This window comes from Acomys minous (assembly GCF_964271855.1).
Source record: "Acomys minous genome assembly, chromosome: 9".
NCBI lineage: Eukaryota > Metazoa > Chordata > Mammalia > Rodentia > Muridae > Acomys > Acomys minous.
In genome coordinates, this window is record NC_140490.1 from 73,680,032 (window position 1) to 73,697,807 (window position 17,776).

The following is a 17,776-nucleotide window of genomic DNA, read 5'->3' on the forward strand; positions in this document are numbered from 1 at the left end:
GAGGCGTGCTGCGGTCGCGCCCACTGCCCTCCCGCGAGCTCGCCTCCGACGTCAGGACGATGGAGTGAAGCGCGGCCCGCGGTGGCACTTCCGCGTTGCGCCGCCGGAGCCCGAGGCCGCCGCCGCCGCCGCCACCACCGCCGCCGCCTGGCGCGGCCGGCGTCCCGCCGAGGACAGGATCCTCCCGCGCCAGGCCCGGAGGCCGCTGCGCACACACCGCGACTGGACCCGGGGACGCGCGTCCCGACCCGGATTATCGTGGCGCGGCTCCTCCCGGCCGGCCCTGCTGCTCGCCACCCCTCCGTCGCGGCTGCCGTCCCCCTTCCCGGCGGGGGGACATGGCCAGGGTCTGACCCCGGAGGAGGCCGCACCCGCGCCGCACTCCGCGGCGGGCTCTAGGCGATGCCGAGCAGCTCGGACACGGCGCTGGGGGGAGGCGGGGGCCTGAGCTGGGCCGAGAAGAAGTTGGAGGAGCGCCGCAAGCGGAGGCGATTCCTGTCCCCTCAGCAGCCGCCGCTGCTGTTGCCGCTCCTGCAGCCGCAGCTCCTGCAACCGCCGCCGCCCCCGCCGCCTCTGCTCTTCCTGGCTGCCCCCGGCGCGGCCGCCGCCGCAGCCGCCGCCGCCGCGGCCTCCTCCTCCTGCTTCAGCCCGGGACCCCCTCTGGAGGTCAAGCGGCTAGCGAGAGGCAAGAGGCGCCCCGGAGGGCGGCAGAAGCGGCGCCGCGGGCCCCGCGCCGGGCAGGAGGCGGAGAAGCGCCGGGTCTTCTCGCTGCCCCAGCCGCAGCAGGACGGCGGTGGCGGTGCCAGTAGCGGCGGGGGTGTGACCCCGCTGGTGGAGTACGAGGATGTGAGCTCCCAGTCCGAGCAGGGGCTGCTGCTGGGGGGCGCCAGCGCGGCAACGGCGGCGACGGCTGCCGGGGGAACGGGGGGCAACGGCGGGAGTCCGGCCTCCTCCTCCGGCACGCAGCGGCGCGCGGAGGGGTCGGAGCGCAGGCCGCGCCGGGACCGACGCAGCAGCAGCGGCCGCAGCAAGGAGCGCCACCGCGAGCACCGGCGCCGGGACGGGACGCGCAGCGGCAGCGAGGCCTCGAAGGCCCGCAGCCGCCACGGACACAGCGGCGAGGAGCGGACCGAGGCCGCCAAGAGCGGCAGCAGCAGCAGCGGCGGCGGCCGGCGCAAGAGCGCCTCGGCGACGTCCAGCAGCAGCAGCAGCCGCAAGGACCGGGACCTGAAGGCGCACCGCAGCCGGACTAAGTCGTCCAAGGAGCCGCCCTCGGCCTACAAGGAGCCGCCTAAGGCCTACCGGGAGGACAAGAGCGAGCCCAAGGCCTACAGGCGGCGGCAGCGGTCCCTGAGCCCGCTGGGAGGCCGGGACGAAAGCCCGGTGTCCCACAGGGCCTCGCAGAGCCTCCGGAGCCGCAAGTCCCCCAGCCCGGCGGGAGGTGGCAGCAGTCCCTATTCCCGGCGGCTGCCGCGCTCCCCGAGTCCCTACAGCCGGCGCCGCTCGCCCAGCTACAGCCGCCACAGCTCTTACGAGCGGGGCGGCGACGTGTCCCCCAGTCCGTACAGCAGCAGCAGCTGGCGTCGCTCGCGAAGCCCCTACAGCCCAGTGCTCAGGTGAGTCCTGCCCCCTTACCACCCCCTGGGGGGCAGGGAGGGTGGGGTGAGGCGCCTCTGGTCCACTTCCTAGGTCAGAGCCCTGCATGACAGCAGGGTTTTCTAGCTTTGCGTACCTGTGGTGGTCGAAGGGACCAGCTGCAGCAGGGAGGCTTTATGAGTTGAAAGTTTTTAACTTGTTGCCCTGTTAGCAGGTTTCACTAAACTGCCTTCTTCCAGCATTGCTAGTTTGGATAAACCCTAGCAGCGGCTTGATTTCCCTACTTCTGAAGTCTGTTTATGGAGAAAAGGTTACTTTGTTGGTGATTTATTAATGGACTGCTGCAGTACAGGGACTTAAATTGTAAAGAGCAGTCAGATTCGGGTGGTGAGGTCAGAGTTAGAAAAAGATTGCAGATGTTTCATGTTAATACAGGGATGGGAAAAGCGGCTTTTGGAACGTTTAATACTCGATATAGTATAAGTGAACGTTGTTAGTAATAGAGTTTGAAAAGGAGGAAAGAAATTATATTTGAGATACTATATTGGGTAGCTTTTTATTTGATCTTTCAGAGTCATGGTCTTAAAAAGGAGGAAGAAAATTGACAGTATGTTCAATACTCAGTTGCCAATAATATAAATGGGTACAATGGTACAGTGTAACTGGGTCAACCTGAAACTCCTCACGGTAAAGTTAGGTCCTTTAAGTAATAACCATAATCCTAATGAATGTGCGTTCAGAAATTTTTGCAGAGATAATTTGATCTGGTGAAATTGGAGTAAAAGATTTTGTATGTCTGTGAATAATCTTAAAAATGTGTGTTTATTGATATGTATCTATTATGTAGAATGAATTAAAAGAGACCTCTGGATAGTTTGTAGGTCTTGTAGTTTCTTATTAGCATATCTGGTCCTTCTAGGTTTTATGGTTTAGGGTATTGTAAGCTAGCCTTACAATTGGTGTTATTTTTCCTGTTTGTCTTAAGTTTTTGATAATGCCAAGTTGTTTGCACCTGTGAAATTTGCCGATCTCTTTTACTGTGCAGTTGTGAGTAGAAAGCCTTTAAACCAAATGATATGTATACATCCCCTTATACAGTGTTCAGTACACATAAAAGGCTAGCTTTAAGAGTTTCCCAACTGACAACTCTTGGAACAAGTTTAACTTACAGTGCTTTTTATATTATGTTACTTTTTACTTGTAATATTTTATCTTTGCTTTCATTTTCTTCAATTCGGTTTGTTTTGCCAACTGACGAGGTTAAGTTTCATAACTGTATAGCAAATTAAGTGTGTAATGGCAATTTTAACAATGGGTTTGTGTTTCTAGATATTTCAGTAAGGTTTGTTGTTCCACATTGGTGGTAAGTGTGTGAGATGTGTAAGATTTTGTGTGAGTGTTTAATAGATGTCCAAGAGGACATATGTGCCAGTGATGATCTAGGCACTGCAATGTAGCGGAGAAGACCGACAGTGTTACTGCCCTCCTGGAGCTAGCATTTGGCGCATGATGTGTGCATTGACCAGCTGTGTTTCCAAAGAGTTGATTTTGGAAGAAGCTTTTCAGTAATACTGGCCAGCATTTCTGACAGCGGGACATGTGGTTCCTGCCTGGATACATCACTAGGTAGGAACACATACTGTTTGGGCAGTCTTCGTTGGACTTGAGTTCAGACACTTATTTGCCCAGTTTCTTCCTTATATGATTAAAAAATTTTTTCTTAGAAAAACCATTGAAGACTTAGTTTGCTAAACTGTAATACATATTTCTTTTATTATTTCAAGGGATAAATGAAAAATTGTCTTTATAAAGTATACAGTCATAAAGAAATCTAAAATGGTTGAATTGTGAATAGTTTGATTTGTCAAATGTCTTCATATGGAAACAGAAATCCACATCCATGTATTTTGTACGTATAATCTTTGGAATAGTATGAAGTAAATTTTTGTACTAGTTCTTTAAAACATGGAAGGTAGTTGTCACCTTTCCAAGTCTTCTTTTCTGGGCCAAAAGCTTGTCTTTTTTTTTTTTTTTAAATATATGAGGCATGGTCTTTAGGTTTTCTTTTTCTTTTTTTCCTTGCTTGCTTCCTCCCCTCCCCCCCCCATTATGTTGCTTGTCAAATGTCCTGCTTAAAATTTGGGGCTCAGAATTGATTGCTAAAATAGTTATTTGTAAAACAAGATTTAGGAAAATAGCAAGTGTACATACAGCTAAGGCACATGCATTCACTTATCCAGCCTTTAATTCTAGCACTTAGGAGGCCAAGGGGGGCAGATCTTTGTGAGTTCCAGGCCGGGGCTTACGTACAGAGTTATTTCTAGGATAGTCAGGGTTACACAGAGAAACCCTGTCTTGAAAAACAAAACAAAACAAAACAAAACAAAAAACCAAACCAAAACAAAAGAATACTTGAGGTTAAAAACAAAATAACTCCTCTTATAAAATGCTTTTGGTTTGATATGTACTTCATAAACAGATTATCAGAAATGTAAGATACTGAGTAAGTGCAGAAACAAGACAGTGTGTGAACTGTTTAAAGTTTCCAAAAGCTGTCCTTTCTTTCATTCTAAGAAGACGGGTCTGTGTCTTGGTCTTTTCTCAGATCAGTCTTCACTTCACGTTTTCATGTGCTTCATCCTCATTAACTTTCTTTCCTCCTAACACTAATATTTATATTTTTAAATTTTGTTGTTTAGTTCTCCCCTCCCACCCACCCCCACCCCCACACCCAGACAGTGTTTCTCTTTGTGTATCTCGATTAGTAGAGCAGGCTGGCTTCAATCAAAATCACAGAGACCCGCCTGCCATTGCCTCCAGAGTGCTGGGATTAAAGGCATTTTACAGTTTTGCACTCTCGTTTAGGCTGTCGTTATTAGTTGGTTAGACTTTATGTTAGCACCTTCCCTGTATCCCTTTTAAATTTCTTGAAACAGGACCTCACTTAGTAGCTATGTCTGGCCTTGTACCCAGGGCAGTCCTGCCACAGCATCTGGAACATGAGGTGAAAGGAGCCAGCTGCTCTGACCCTGTCTGGTCCATGGCTTATTAGGGAAGTTTTCTTACTATGTAGTTAAGTTAAATAGTGTCTATCTTTTGTAAGATTGGATGTAAACATTTTGATACATTGCCACTTAATGCTTTTAATGATCTGATGCCATTTTATCAGGACTCTTATATTTCTGTGTTTCCCTGCTAACTGCCCTGAGCTTGAAATGGTAGGAGAGACATTGATAACCCTCCCCATATTTGCTCTGCAGCTTGCATTCGGAACTCTATCTCAGACCTTAACATGTTGATTGCTCCCTATTCTGGGTGTTCTTTTTTTTTTCTGTCTTCTCTGCTCCTTAGAGCACTTCATTTTATTTTAGCTGTGGAGCTGTTAAAGTGCTGATATTTTACCCTGGTTAATTGGTTGACTACATTTTCCTACTAGATGGTAAGCTAAAAGGCAAATTTCCAAAATGTATTTGCTGGAAGTTATTAAATAAGTAAATTCCTTAACTTACCCCCCACCCTACCCCTTTTCACAAAGTAAAGCAAACCACTTTTTACAGGTGCCACTTTGAACTTGCCAGCCATTTTGGTTCACTTATTCTCTAGGATTGTGGAAGGAATTGTAATTTATAGGGAAGGACTTTAATGGGTAAAAATGTTTGCTGTACACTGTACAGGGCTTGAATTTGGTTGAAAAGGAACCGATTTTGGAAAATTGTCCTCTGGCCTTTACATGCCATGGTCTGAGTGCTCACACTTAAACACACAAACAATGCCCATAAATAAATAAATATATATATATTTAAAGACAAGGCTTTAAGAACATCTAGCCAGGTGTGGTGGCATATACCTTTAATCCCAGCTTTTGAGAGGCAGAGGCAGGTGGATCTCTTCATTTGAGGCCAGCCAGGGCTGCATAGTGAGATTCCTATCTTAGGAAAATCATGGAAAATGCATAGAGTGCTCAATAACTTTAAAGAAAAAACTGAGATCTACAGTTACATTTACTGTGTCTTGTTCTGACCAGGGTAAATCATTTATTTATGGTAGGAAGTTTCTGAGGAGACTTTCATATTTTATTTTAAACCTTAAAATACAGTTATTTCTGAAAAATCAGTTGAAAGTGAATGTTGCTTAATATTCTTACCTATATAAGGTAATCCCAACCTCTTTTCCTATTTGGTATGTTTTTCCTCTTTTGGATATCACTTTTTTTTTTTTGTGGTGGTGATTGTTTTTGTTTTGGGTAGCCTTTAACTCACTTATGGAAATTTATAATCTTTGAAGTGGATTTTGGAAGCAAAAGTACCAAGTTGGAATCAGAAATATTACTTCTTTTACAGCAATGGAATTAAACCTCTAAATTGTGGGCTCACTCAATGGTCTGGATGTATATTAGGGGACAACATGCTGGTGAAATAGGGAACTTAAAAGGGCATAGAAAGGAACTGAAAGTTGCAGTTGGGTCGCTCTCTGCGCCATTCTCCTGCTGTGTTTTCATCTACAGGGCACTTTCACTGGGCGGCTTTGACACTTAACGTAGTGTCTAAATGCTTTTACCTCCTTGGGAGTAATTTTCTCTTTGTCTTTTTGGCTTTTCAAGACATTTTTCCTTTCTCTCTTTCTCTCTCTCTTTCTTTCTTTCTTTCTTTCTTTCTTCTTTCCTTTCTTTTTCTTTTTTTCTGAGAAAAGGTTCTCTGTGCAGTCTTGGCTGTCCTGGACTCACTTTGTAGACCAGGCTGATCTCATATTGATCCGCTTGCCTCTGCTTCCTAAGTGCTGGGATAAGACAGGGTTTCTTTATAGCATACTTTTCCCTTTCTTTTGATACTGCTCTTTATTTTTTATCCATTTACAAAGACAATAGAAGCTCATAGATTTTTTCAGTTAATATAGAAGAACATATGAAGTCAAAAGTGTTTAAGATTTATTTATTTTTATGTGTATATGTGTCATGCCTGAATGTATAGTATGTACATCCACGAATGCCTGTTACCCAGGGAGGAGAAAAGGGCATTAGATCCCAAGGAACTGGGGTTATAGATAGTTGTGAGCTGCCCCGTGGGTTCTGGGAACCTAACTTCTTACAGAACACCTGGTGCTCTTAACCACTGAGCCATCTCTTCAGCCCTTGTAAGTGGTCATAAATTTGATTACCTTAGGGATAGGCACATGACTCCGTACAGTCCTTGCCTAAATTTAGGAACATGAATTGTTCACTTTTGACATTTTGATGAATTTTTTTTTGTAAATTTATTTTTATCCATTTTCATTGTGTGTATGTGTTTGCATGTGTGTGCATGTATGTGTTCATGTGCCAGTGCAAGCTTGCTTGTAGAGTTCAGAGAACAACTTGGATTAGTTGGCTTTTCTAATTTTGCCTAGTAGTTTCAGAGAGTTGGACTCATGTAAACAGGCTTGTTGGCAAGCATACTTATCTACTGAGCCATTTTACCCCTAGTGGGAAGTGGGTTTTGTTTTTGTTTGTTTGTTTGCTTTTTTTTTTTTTAGACAGGACATTGCTGTATTCACTAGCTGCTTTGGTACTGGCTGTATAGCCTCAGCTAGGCTCCAGCCCATGGCAATTTACCTGCCTTTGCTTTCTGAGATGTTGGGATTACAGGGATTATGTACCATTCATTATGCCTCCCTGAGAGTCCATCCAGGTGTGTGTCACCTCACCATTCCTATAATGAAATATCCTCTTAATAGTTTTGAAATATCTACTCACCATTTTGTGTAATCACTAAATCTTACGTTTCTTAACTAAATGTTGCACACTTAGATCAGTATTTCTCCTTTTCCTATCTGTCTTTTTTCTGTAACATCTCTTGAATACCATCCTACTTTGCTTCTGTAGATGTTCACTAACGTTTGGTAGAGTAATAAAGTCAGGCTTGGCTCTTAGATCACACACTAAAGTCGTAGGGCATTGTTTTTCTGTGCACAACAGAGTTCACTTAATCTTTTCTAGGTTCATCCACTTTATTATACATGACAGCATTTCCTTAGATTTTCCCAAAGCTTTTTGTCTGTCTGTCTCTCTGTCTCTCGGACAATGTAGTCTGCTAACCTGTATATTTGGAACTCTCTTTGAAAGATATTTCTCTTGATTGTGGAATCCTAAATCACTAATCTTTCTTTGTCAGTATTTTGACCTGTCCATACCTGGTTTCCATAGTTGGAACATTTTTTTGTTTTGTTTTTCTTCAGCCACTTGATTTTATATCCAGTGAGGGTTTTATTTTTGTTTTTGTTCTTGTTTTAATTAAGTTAATGCTCTTAACAGCTTGCACAGTATGTGACAGTTCTGTGCCCAGCAAGTGATACTGACCTGATTTAGAAAGTGGTCAGCAGCAACCACCATTTCCGTAAATAATCTTAGTTAACATGGTCTAAGATGACCAGAGAAGCTACTATAAGTAAGCACCATTATGCAAATTAGACACAGTTCCCTGCCGATGTGGCTGCCTTTTCTTTTTTGCTTTAAAAACATATCTCAGGTCATAGTTCAGTGAAACATGAAGACAACATTTAGTTTAGTCTACTGAGTTTAGGTTTAGTAGACTAGAACTTGTTACAGCACTGTGTAAAATGTAAGTTACGTGTCTCTCTTTTATTTGATGCATTTAAGGAACCTTTAAAGGAAAGGAAATACTTTTTAGACTAAGTACAAAATAATTAACTTTGTTATTTTTTTTAGTTTTTAAAATAATGTCTTTATTGAGAAGAGATTTACATTCCACACACTTTAATCTTTTATTTATGTTTATTTTCCTTACAAGTTTTTTGAGACAAGTTCTTATATTTTGCTCATGCTGGCCTTGAACTCTTGAACTTCAGTTTCCTCCAGTTTTAGCCTTTTTCTGTATAGGGTGAAGCATAGCTCCTCAGTCTTCACTACATTCTTAGAGTTTTACATACATCACCATTACATTTTGGACATTTTAACCACCCCTGAAAGAAACCCCATGATCGTTAGCATTGACATCACTCTATATTTCTACCTCCTCCTGCCTTTACCATCAATATGTTATGTCTATAGATTTATATAGTTTGGACATTTCATTTAATTGAAATAACATATTACATTGTTTTTTGGGCTGGTTTTCAGGGTTCACCCGTGTTATGTAATATATTAACGCTTTGCTCCATTTTGTTCAACTAATATTCTGCTATACAGAGAACACTACATTTACTGTTAATTAATGGACAGCTGGGTTATTAACTTTTAAACTTACTAAGATTTATGCTTCATGCTGGGTGGTAGTGGTGCATGCCTTTAATCCCAGCATTTGGGAGGCAGATGTAGATGGATCTGTGAGTTTGAGGCCAGCCTGGTCTACCGAGCCAGTTCCAGAGCAGCCAGGGATACACAGAGAAACCTTGCTTGAAAATCCAGAAATGAAAAAAAAAAAATACTCCTATGAACCTTTATCATACAAGGTTTTGAGTGTGTTTCTACTTCTCTCAGGTATATACCTAAGATTTGTTGAGTCATGTAATTTTTTAACATTTTGAGGAACCACCAAACTATTTTTCATTTTGACCAGCATTGAATAGGGACCTCCCTGTTTTCCTACATCAAACTCATGAAGTGTGTTTGATTATAACCATCTATTACTTGACTATATCAGTGTGGTTTTGATTTACTTTTTTTTTTTTTTAGGAATTGTGAAGTTGAGCATAGTTTCAGACATTTGAATTTTTAAAAGAAATGTCTTAAAGCTCTTTTTCTCATTTTAAAGTTTGGAATTTGATTGTAGTTTGTTTTTGAGACTAGATCTCACGGGGTAGTCTAAGCTAGCCTGAGAATCGCCATTCTTCTGCCTCAGTCTCCTGAGTTTGGAGTTACAAGCACCATGGCGCGTGCTTCTGTACTTATATAGAACCTTTAGTCTTTATATTCACTAGGTACTCTCAGATGTATAACTTAAATAGTTTCTGATTTTTATCACTTCACTTGTTATAATAGTGCCTTTTTGGCTTTCTCTATTTTTTCTTTTTTTTTCTTTTTTTCTTTTTTTAAGAAAGGTCTCACTGTGTAACTCAGACTTGTCTCAAACTTGGCAGTGGTCTTATCTCAGTGCTGGGATTAGAAGAATATCTGCCACTCGGGGTTTTGATTTTTTTTTTTTTTTTAAAGCACAGTTACAAAATTTAGATGGCCTTTGTTGCTTGTGGTTTGGGCATTATTTTGCTGAATTCATAATTACAAAAACCTAGTTCTGTATTTTCTTTCAAAATTTTTTATAGTATTAGCATTTTAATCCATTTTGATTTAGCTTTTATATGTGGTGAGTTTTATAAAAGGTCTATTTTTGTTTTACATATGGCTGCCTGCTTGTTGTAGGATCATTTGTTGAAAAGTCTATTTTCCATTGAATTGTCTTGACATTCTTGATGGAAATCAGCTGATCATATATGTGAGAGTTTATTTCATATGTCCATCCCATGCCAATATCTCAATCTTACTTATTTAACGTAATTTTGTTTTCTTGATACTTTGCTCATCTTTGCTTCCTCTACCTATTAACTAGTGTTTGGTGCGGGGAGGGGCATTTGTACTTTATGTATATGCAACTATGTATGTGAAGGAAAATGCAGTAAATGTCCTTCTTTCTGCCCTCTCATTCTCTCCCTCTCTTTTGACCTCTTCACACACACATTCTCTTCCTTCTGCTTAGATGTCATTATTTCAATCTAGGTTCTGCATGTGACAGGATAGGAAACATGACTATCTGTATTTGAGTCTGGTTTCTTTTGCTTACTGTGGTACTCTGCAGATTTATTCATTTCTACATGTTGGCTTAATTCTTTCGTGTGGCTCTTTGTATGTACTCCATTTTCTTTATTCCTTGTCTGTTCATGGATGTCTAGGCTGTTTGCATATTTCAGGTCTTTCTGTTAAGAAAAAGCCACTCCATAGTGGGTTCGCTAGTTTCTTATTCCCACCACTAGTGCAAAAGGATTCTTCAGCTAGCTCATCCTCTGTGCTTGCCGCCCTTTGTTGATGGTAGCCATTTTGATGGGATGGGATGTGAGATGCAATCTCAAGGTAATTTTAATTTGCTTATATTTCACTGGCTAAGGATGTTGAATACTTTAAAATATTTGTCGGAGTCAGGCATGGAGTTGTATGCCATTCATCCCAGTGCTCAGGAAGCAGAGGCAGGCAGACCTCTGTTTCAAAAAAAGGAGAGGTTGGGTCAGGGCGTGGTAACAAACCAAAATCCCATCTCAAATTTTTTGAATATTTATATTTCTTTTTGTTAATAAGGATTTAAAAAATTAAATATACATACATGTATGCTTAGATCATCTGGAAGAGCAGCAAGTACTCTTTAATCAATGAGCCATATTTCCAACCCTTGTATTTCTTCCTATGAGAATGGTCTCTTCTTTTCTTCACTTATTGGATTGAATTTTTACGAAGTTTACTTCCATTTATGTGTAAAAGTCACTTTTATTCTCCTGTTTCAATTGTCTTAGAGGCTTGTTGTCTCTTTCTGCTAATTTAGGCCTAGTCCTGGAAGCTTCTGGCCTCCATGCAATCTAACCTAGACCTAGAATGTTTTCGGCCACCGAGACTTAATTGCTTAATAAGCTCACTCTTACTTGTTCTTTCTGAGCTCTGGGATGGCTCATTCAACTCAGCTGTTCTGGTTCAAACTCCTCTTCCAGCTGACATATTTAATCTGGCCTGGAATTGCTCTGCTTGGCCTCAAACTAAGGCAGCAGTCTGCTCTGATCTTCTGGCTTCTTCTCGTTTTCTCCCTTGGCCCATCTTCACCTAGGCTCTCTCTCTCTGCATCCCATCTCTCTATTGCTGTCCTGGTAAAACTGCCTCCTCCCTCTGTAAAACTGCCTCTGAAGTAGCCTCCCTTTCCTCTCTTCTCATGAGAGTTGAGAGTATCCTATTGTGTCAAGTCTTCTCTGATTCGTCACCTTTTCTGCCACTCAATTAGACATCACTTTCAAAAGTGGGTGCTTTCTTCTACAAACGAACTTTACCTTTGTTTAGGATTAAAGGCATGTACTACCTACCATTCCTGGAAGTAAGCTTTTCTTTCCCTGATACTTGCTCTATACCAGGCTGACCTTGAACTCAGATCTGCTTGCCTCTGTCTCCTGGATTAAAGGTGTGTTTGTATTCCAGCAGGATCACACAGATCTAGAAGATCTTTGGCTGTGATCTCTTGCCAGAACAGCCAGGTTCTGAGTGAACATTCCTCTACATTTATGTGCATTGGTGGTTTGCCTGCCTGCATGTTTCTGTGAAGGTGTCAGATCTTGGGAGGTAAAGACAGTTGTGAGCTGCCATATGGGTGCTGGGTCCTTTAGACTTCAGTGCCCTCAACTGCAAAGTCATCTCTCCAGCTCCTGGATTGAATTTTTCCTGTGTAAGTTTTTGAAGTTTTTATGAATTCTAGGTAGCAATTCCTTGTGAGGCTTATAGCTGGCAGATTTTTCCTGCATTCTGCAGGCTATTTTTTCACTAGAATAATTTTTTTTTTTTTTTTTTTACCCCGGTGTGAGGCTTTTAATTTCACAAGGTCAGACTGGTCAACTATTGGCATTGTCTTTCCATCTTATTTTGTCTTCTTCGATTTCTCTCTTTAGTGTTTTTAAAGTTTTCATTGTAGGATTTTTTTCCTTCTTTGTTAATTCCCAGACATTTAATTAGTTTCTATTTGAAGTTACTGTGAATGGGCCATTTTTCTTTATTTATCATAAAGGGATGTTGAACTTTGTCAGAGGCCTTTTTACTGAGTATATTGAAATGATAAGTGATTTCTGCCTTTGAAAATATTTTTGTGACATTGTATTTATTGAATTATATATGCTGAATTTTTCTTGCATCCTAGGAGTGAGACCAACTTGGTTATTGTTTATGATTTTTGTTGTTGTCTTTTGTTTTTGAGACAGGCTTTCTTTGTGTACCTTAGCTGTCCTGGAACTAGCTCTGTAAACCAGGCTGGTTTAGAACTCAACAGAGATTCTCTTTCCTCTGCCTCACCAGTGCTGGGATTAAAGGAGTGCACCACCACCACCTGGTGTGTTTGCGATCTTTTAAATGTGTTGTTGAGTTGATTGTGTAGCTATTTTACTGAATATATTTGTGCTTAAGTTTGTCAGCAAAACTAGTTTGTGGTTTTCTTTTGTTGTGCCCTAATTTTTTTTCCTCCCTCTCGAGACAGGATTTCTCTGTGTAGCCTTGGGTGTTCTAGACCAGGGTGGCCTTCCTGAGTGCTGGGATTACAGATGTGCGCCACCATGATTTCACTCTTTAATGCTAATTTCTTATTAACGTGGTCTCATATAGTCCAAGCTGGTGTTGTACTCACTATATCCCTAAGGATGATCTACCTTCTACATACTTGGGTTAAAGGTGGGCACCCTCCCCTGGCCTAGTTTGTTTCTTTAGTTCTTTATATTATGCTTTAGTCTCCATCTCACTAATTTCTGCCGTGATTTGTATTCATTCTTCCCATCTACTAATTTTAGATTTGGCTTTTTGTTTTTAAAGATTGGAAGGTCCATCACTAGGCGATTTGATGTCTATTTGATTTTTTTTTTTTTTAAACAATGGTCTGGCTGTCCTGGAGTCACTTTGTAGACCAGGCTGGTTTTGAACACACAGAAATCTGCTGCCTCTACCTCCCGAGTATTGGGATTAAAGGTGTGCATCACCTTCCTGGCTAAGGCTGAGTAGGTGTTTACATTCTTTCTGCCCCTTCATCTGTGCTGTTCCCTGAACTTTGGAGGGAGTGATGAGGTGTTCCACTTATGATTGGGCGTTTAATGGTTACTTTTCTATTTGACCATTAGGAGACTGTGCTATCCCTGCTGATCTGAGGTACTTCATTTCAATTCTACTTACTTTGCTGAAAATTTCATTTTATGACTGAACAAAATTCTATTTTGGGTTGTACCACATTTTTATTATTCCTTTATTGATAGAACCTGAAGTTTTAATTTGCATTTCTCTAATGGTTAAGACTATTGAGCATTGCCAGGTATGGTGGTGCAAGCCGAGCATCTTTAAAAATATATGGACAATTTGCATTTTCTTGAATTCTTTTCTGTTTATTAGCCTATTTTTTTGACGGTAAGTTTTTTTCTCAGATGGCTATTTTCCCCCATTCTGTACGTGTCTCCTCACTAGATCAGCTGTTTCCTTTCCTGTAATTTCATGAGGTCCCACTTGTCAGTTGTGTCAGCTTTTGGACCAGTACCATGCTGTTTTTGTTGCTGTAACTCTGTAGGATAACTCAAAATTAGGCATGATGATAACACCAGTAGTTTTCGTTTTTTATTATTCAGGATTATTTGTCTATTTTACTTTACATTTGTTTCTTTGTGTGTGTGTGTGTGTGTGTGTGTGTGTGTCCCTATGTCCTATTGAAAATTATTTTCAGTTTCTGAGAAGGATAATATTGGGGTGTGATGTGGCTTGCATTAATGTATAAGTTGCTTTTGAAAGGATGGTCGTTTTTACAATATTAATTCTACCAGTCCACTTGCACTGGGGAGTCTTTTTGTTTGTTTGTTTGTTTTTTAAGACAGGGTTTCTCTGTGTAGCTTTGCCTGTCCTGGACTAACTTTGTAGACCAAGGTGGTCTCGAACTTACAGTGATCCACCTGCCTCTGCCTCTTGAGTGCTGGGGTTAAAGGCGTGCGCCACCACTGCCCAGCTTTAATTTAAATTTTAACATATGTGTTTTTATGAGGATGCCAGATCTTGGAGTTACAGACAGTTGTGAGTGGCCATGTGGGTGCTGGGAATTGAACCCAGGTCCTTTGGAAGAGCAAGGCGGTGCTATTAACCAGTGAGCCATCTCTTCAGCCTCAACACTGGGGAATCTTTAAATCTTCTTTCCCTCAGTTTCTTTCTTTAATTTCTCAATGTTTTTATTATACGAGTCTTAAATTTCTTTAGTTCAATTTACTTCAAGGTAGTCTTTTTTCTTTTTACTTTTTATTTAGGGGGGGGGGATGTGTGGAGATTGGGTCTCTATATTATATACCTCCCTGACCTGGAACTTGATGCTATGTAGCCCAGACTGGTCTTCCGCTCTGCTTCCCAAGTGCTGGGATTAGTTTAGTTTAGTTTAGTTTAGTTTAGTGTGTGATTGCTGGGATGTTGCCTTTATTATGTTTCAGTATGTTCCCTGTGTCCCTATCTTCTTTAGGATTTCTGTCATGAAAAGATGGTGATTTTTGCAAAGGCTTTTTTCCTCCATCTAATGAGATGCTCATGTGATTTCTGACTTATGGTCTACGTAGTGGATTACATTTATTGGTTTATATATGTTCATCCAGCTTTGTAACTCTGGGATGAAGCTGTCTAACCTTGATGGAATCTCTGGGATGAAGTGGAGTTGACTGTGATGTTTTATCTTCTGTGTGTTCATGAACTCACAGTGTTTATCAGAGAGATTGTGTATCATTGTAGAGGAATTTTAATTCAGAACATGGCTGTCTGGCAAGGGATCACATCCAAGACCTTGTAGCTCTGTGTGGTCAGGCTGGAATACAAACACACCTTTAAATCCAGGAGACAGAGGCAAACAGATTGAGTTCAAGGTCAGCCTGGTATAGAGCAAGGTTCAGGTAAAGAAAAGCTTAGGTTTAGGTGTGGTGATAGTACAGACCTTTAATCCTAAACAGTGAAGGTGAAGATAGTTTGCAGAAGGAAGCACCAATGTCTAATTGAGTGGCAGAAAAAGTTATGACTCAGAAAGATTTGACAGGATAGGATATGCCCAACTCTCGAGACCAGAGAGAAAAGGGCAGCTACCGAGAGAGGAGGATGAGACAGTTTTACTGGGACAGTAATAAAGAAACATGCTGGAGAGAGAGAGAGAGAGAGAGATAGAGAGAGAGGGGGGGGAGGGAGAGAGAGAAAGGGAGGGAGGGACAGAGAGAGAAAGGGAGAGAGAAAGAGAACTCGAGTGAGGAGATAGAAAAGATTGCTGGAGTTAAGTTTGAGGTAAGCAGAGCAATTCAGGTGCCAAGAGAGAATCCAGCTTGAATAAGTTAGCTGGGAAGAAGAGGCATTTGAGCCAGAGCAGCTGAGTTGAACCAGCCAGCTTTGAGCTCAGAAACAACATGAAAGGGTGAGCTTATTAAGCAGTAAGTCTCAGAGGTTGAAAACATTCTAGGCATATGTTTGACTGTGCAGAGGCTAGAACCTTCCAGAGCTAGGTATAGGTTAGCAGACAGAGGAAATAATCCTTTGAGGCAACAATTGAAATAGGCAAATAAAAGTTCCTGTTACTTATCATTTTCTTTTTTTGTTGGGTCTTTGTCTGGTTTGGTGTCAGGGTAATGCTGGCTTCATAAAATTGATTTGGAACTCTTCCTTCATTTTCTGTTTTGCAGAATAAATTGAGACTGTTGATGTTAGTTCATTGAAGGTCTAGGAGATTTCTGTACTGGATCCCTCAGGTCCTGAGGTGTCTTTTGTTTGTCTTCTTTGTCTTAGTGGTGAGACTATTGCTTCTATCTCACTGGTTGTGAGTAGTCTTAACGATCACTTCATCTTGATTTACTTTTGGTAGGTCATGGTTATCTTGAAATTTATGTTTCTTTTAGCTTTCTCAGTCTAGTGGAATATAAAATCTTATATTATGGCCTTACGATTCTCAGAATTTCCTCAGCATATGCTGAAATGTTTCTCTTTTCATCTCTGATTTTATTAATTTGTATCTTCTTTCTCTTGGTTAATTTAGCTAAAGAATATCAATCTTGTTAATCTTTTTAAAGAACCAAAGAACTCATTGAATCTTTGTATCTTATTTTCATTTATTTTATTACTTTTACCCCTGATTTTTAATTCTCTCTTACCAGCTACTCTTGTTTTGTGTTGTTTATTTTTGTTTTTCAAGGCCTTCAGGTACAACATTAGTAATGAATATGAAATCTTTCCAGGTTTGTGATGTAGGCACTTAGTGCTTTAGCATCTCCTCTTAGGACCATCTTCATTGTGCCCCAGATGTTTTGGTTTGCATTTTTATCCAATTCCTGATTTCTCCAGTGAAAGAATTTTCATTCAGTGGTGTATTGTTTGTCTTTTGTGAGTTTGTCTTTTCTGTTGTTGGTTATCCAGCTTTATTCCTTTGTTATCATATATAATGTAGCATCTATTTCAATTTTCCTAAATTTGTTATGACTGATTTTTGTGTCCTAATATGTGGTCTGATCTGAAGAAGATTCTATGGACTGCTAAGAAGAAGAAAGTATTTTTGTAGTGTTTCAGTGGAATGTTCTATAAATGTCCATTAGCTCCATTTGATTTATAAGGTCATTCAACTGTAGAATTTTTTTTGGATAACTTTTCTATTTGAGAATAGGGTGTTGAAGTCACTCATTGTCACTATGTTGGAGGGTCAATCTGTGATTGTTTTATAGTGCTTTCTTTTATGAAACTGAATGTCCCATGCTTGGTATATGCATGTTTAGGATTGTAATAGCCTTTTGGTGAAAGTTTCCTTTAATGAGTATCAAATGTCCTTTCCCATCTCTTAACCAGCTTCGGTTTGGAGTCTGTTTTGTTGGATATTAGAGTAGCTGTGCCTCCTTGTTGTTTAGCTCCATTTGCTTGGTCACCTTTTCCATCCTCTGCCTTAAGTCCACTGATGGTGAGGTATTTATCTTAGAGACAATAAAAGATCCATCCTGTTTTCTTTTTTCTCTTTCTTTCTTTCTTTCTTTCTTTTTTTTTTTTCATTGATTGAGACATAGCATCTCTTTGTAAGAGCCCTGGCTATCTCTGGAAATTGAAACTCTCCCTTTGTAGACCAGGCTAGCCTCAAACTCAAGAGATCTGCCTACTTCTGCCTCCTGAGAACTGGCTTTTGTTTTCGAATCCAGTCTATTTGTCTCTTTTCATTGGGAGATTGAGACCATTAATACTGAGAACTATTGTTGAACATTGTTTATTTATTCCTGCAATGTTGTTGTGGTGTTTTCTTCTTACACTTCATTTGGTTCATTGCTATAAGGTTATATATTGTGTTCTCTTGGATATAGTTTACCTTTTCTTTACACCAACATATTCACAGTTCAACTGGCTTTGCTTACATACATTTTTAAAATTTGTTTTTATTATGGGAAAGTTTCTTACGCCTTTGATTATGAATGGTTATTTTCCCAGGAGTAGTAGTTTGCTTTGGCA

General features: G+C 41.1%; 1 protein-coding gene across 4 annotated transcripts in view; it reads left to right on the forward strand.

Annotated features, from left to right (window-relative positions):
• Positions 1–258: 258 nt before the first annotated feature.
• Positions 259–17,776, forward strand: part of CDK13 (cyclin dependent kinase 13) — a 93,275-nt gene continuing 75,757 nt past the window's right edge. For all 4 annotated transcript variants that reach the window (XM_084795177.1, XM_084795179.1, XM_084795178.1 and 1 more), the window contains exon 1: positions 259–1,616. In XM_084795177.1, the coding sequence (XP_084651303.1) occupies positions 403–1,616 (1,214 nt within the window). In that variant the 5' untranslated portion in view covers positions 259–402. The remainder of the gene's footprint in view (positions 1,617–17,776) is intronic.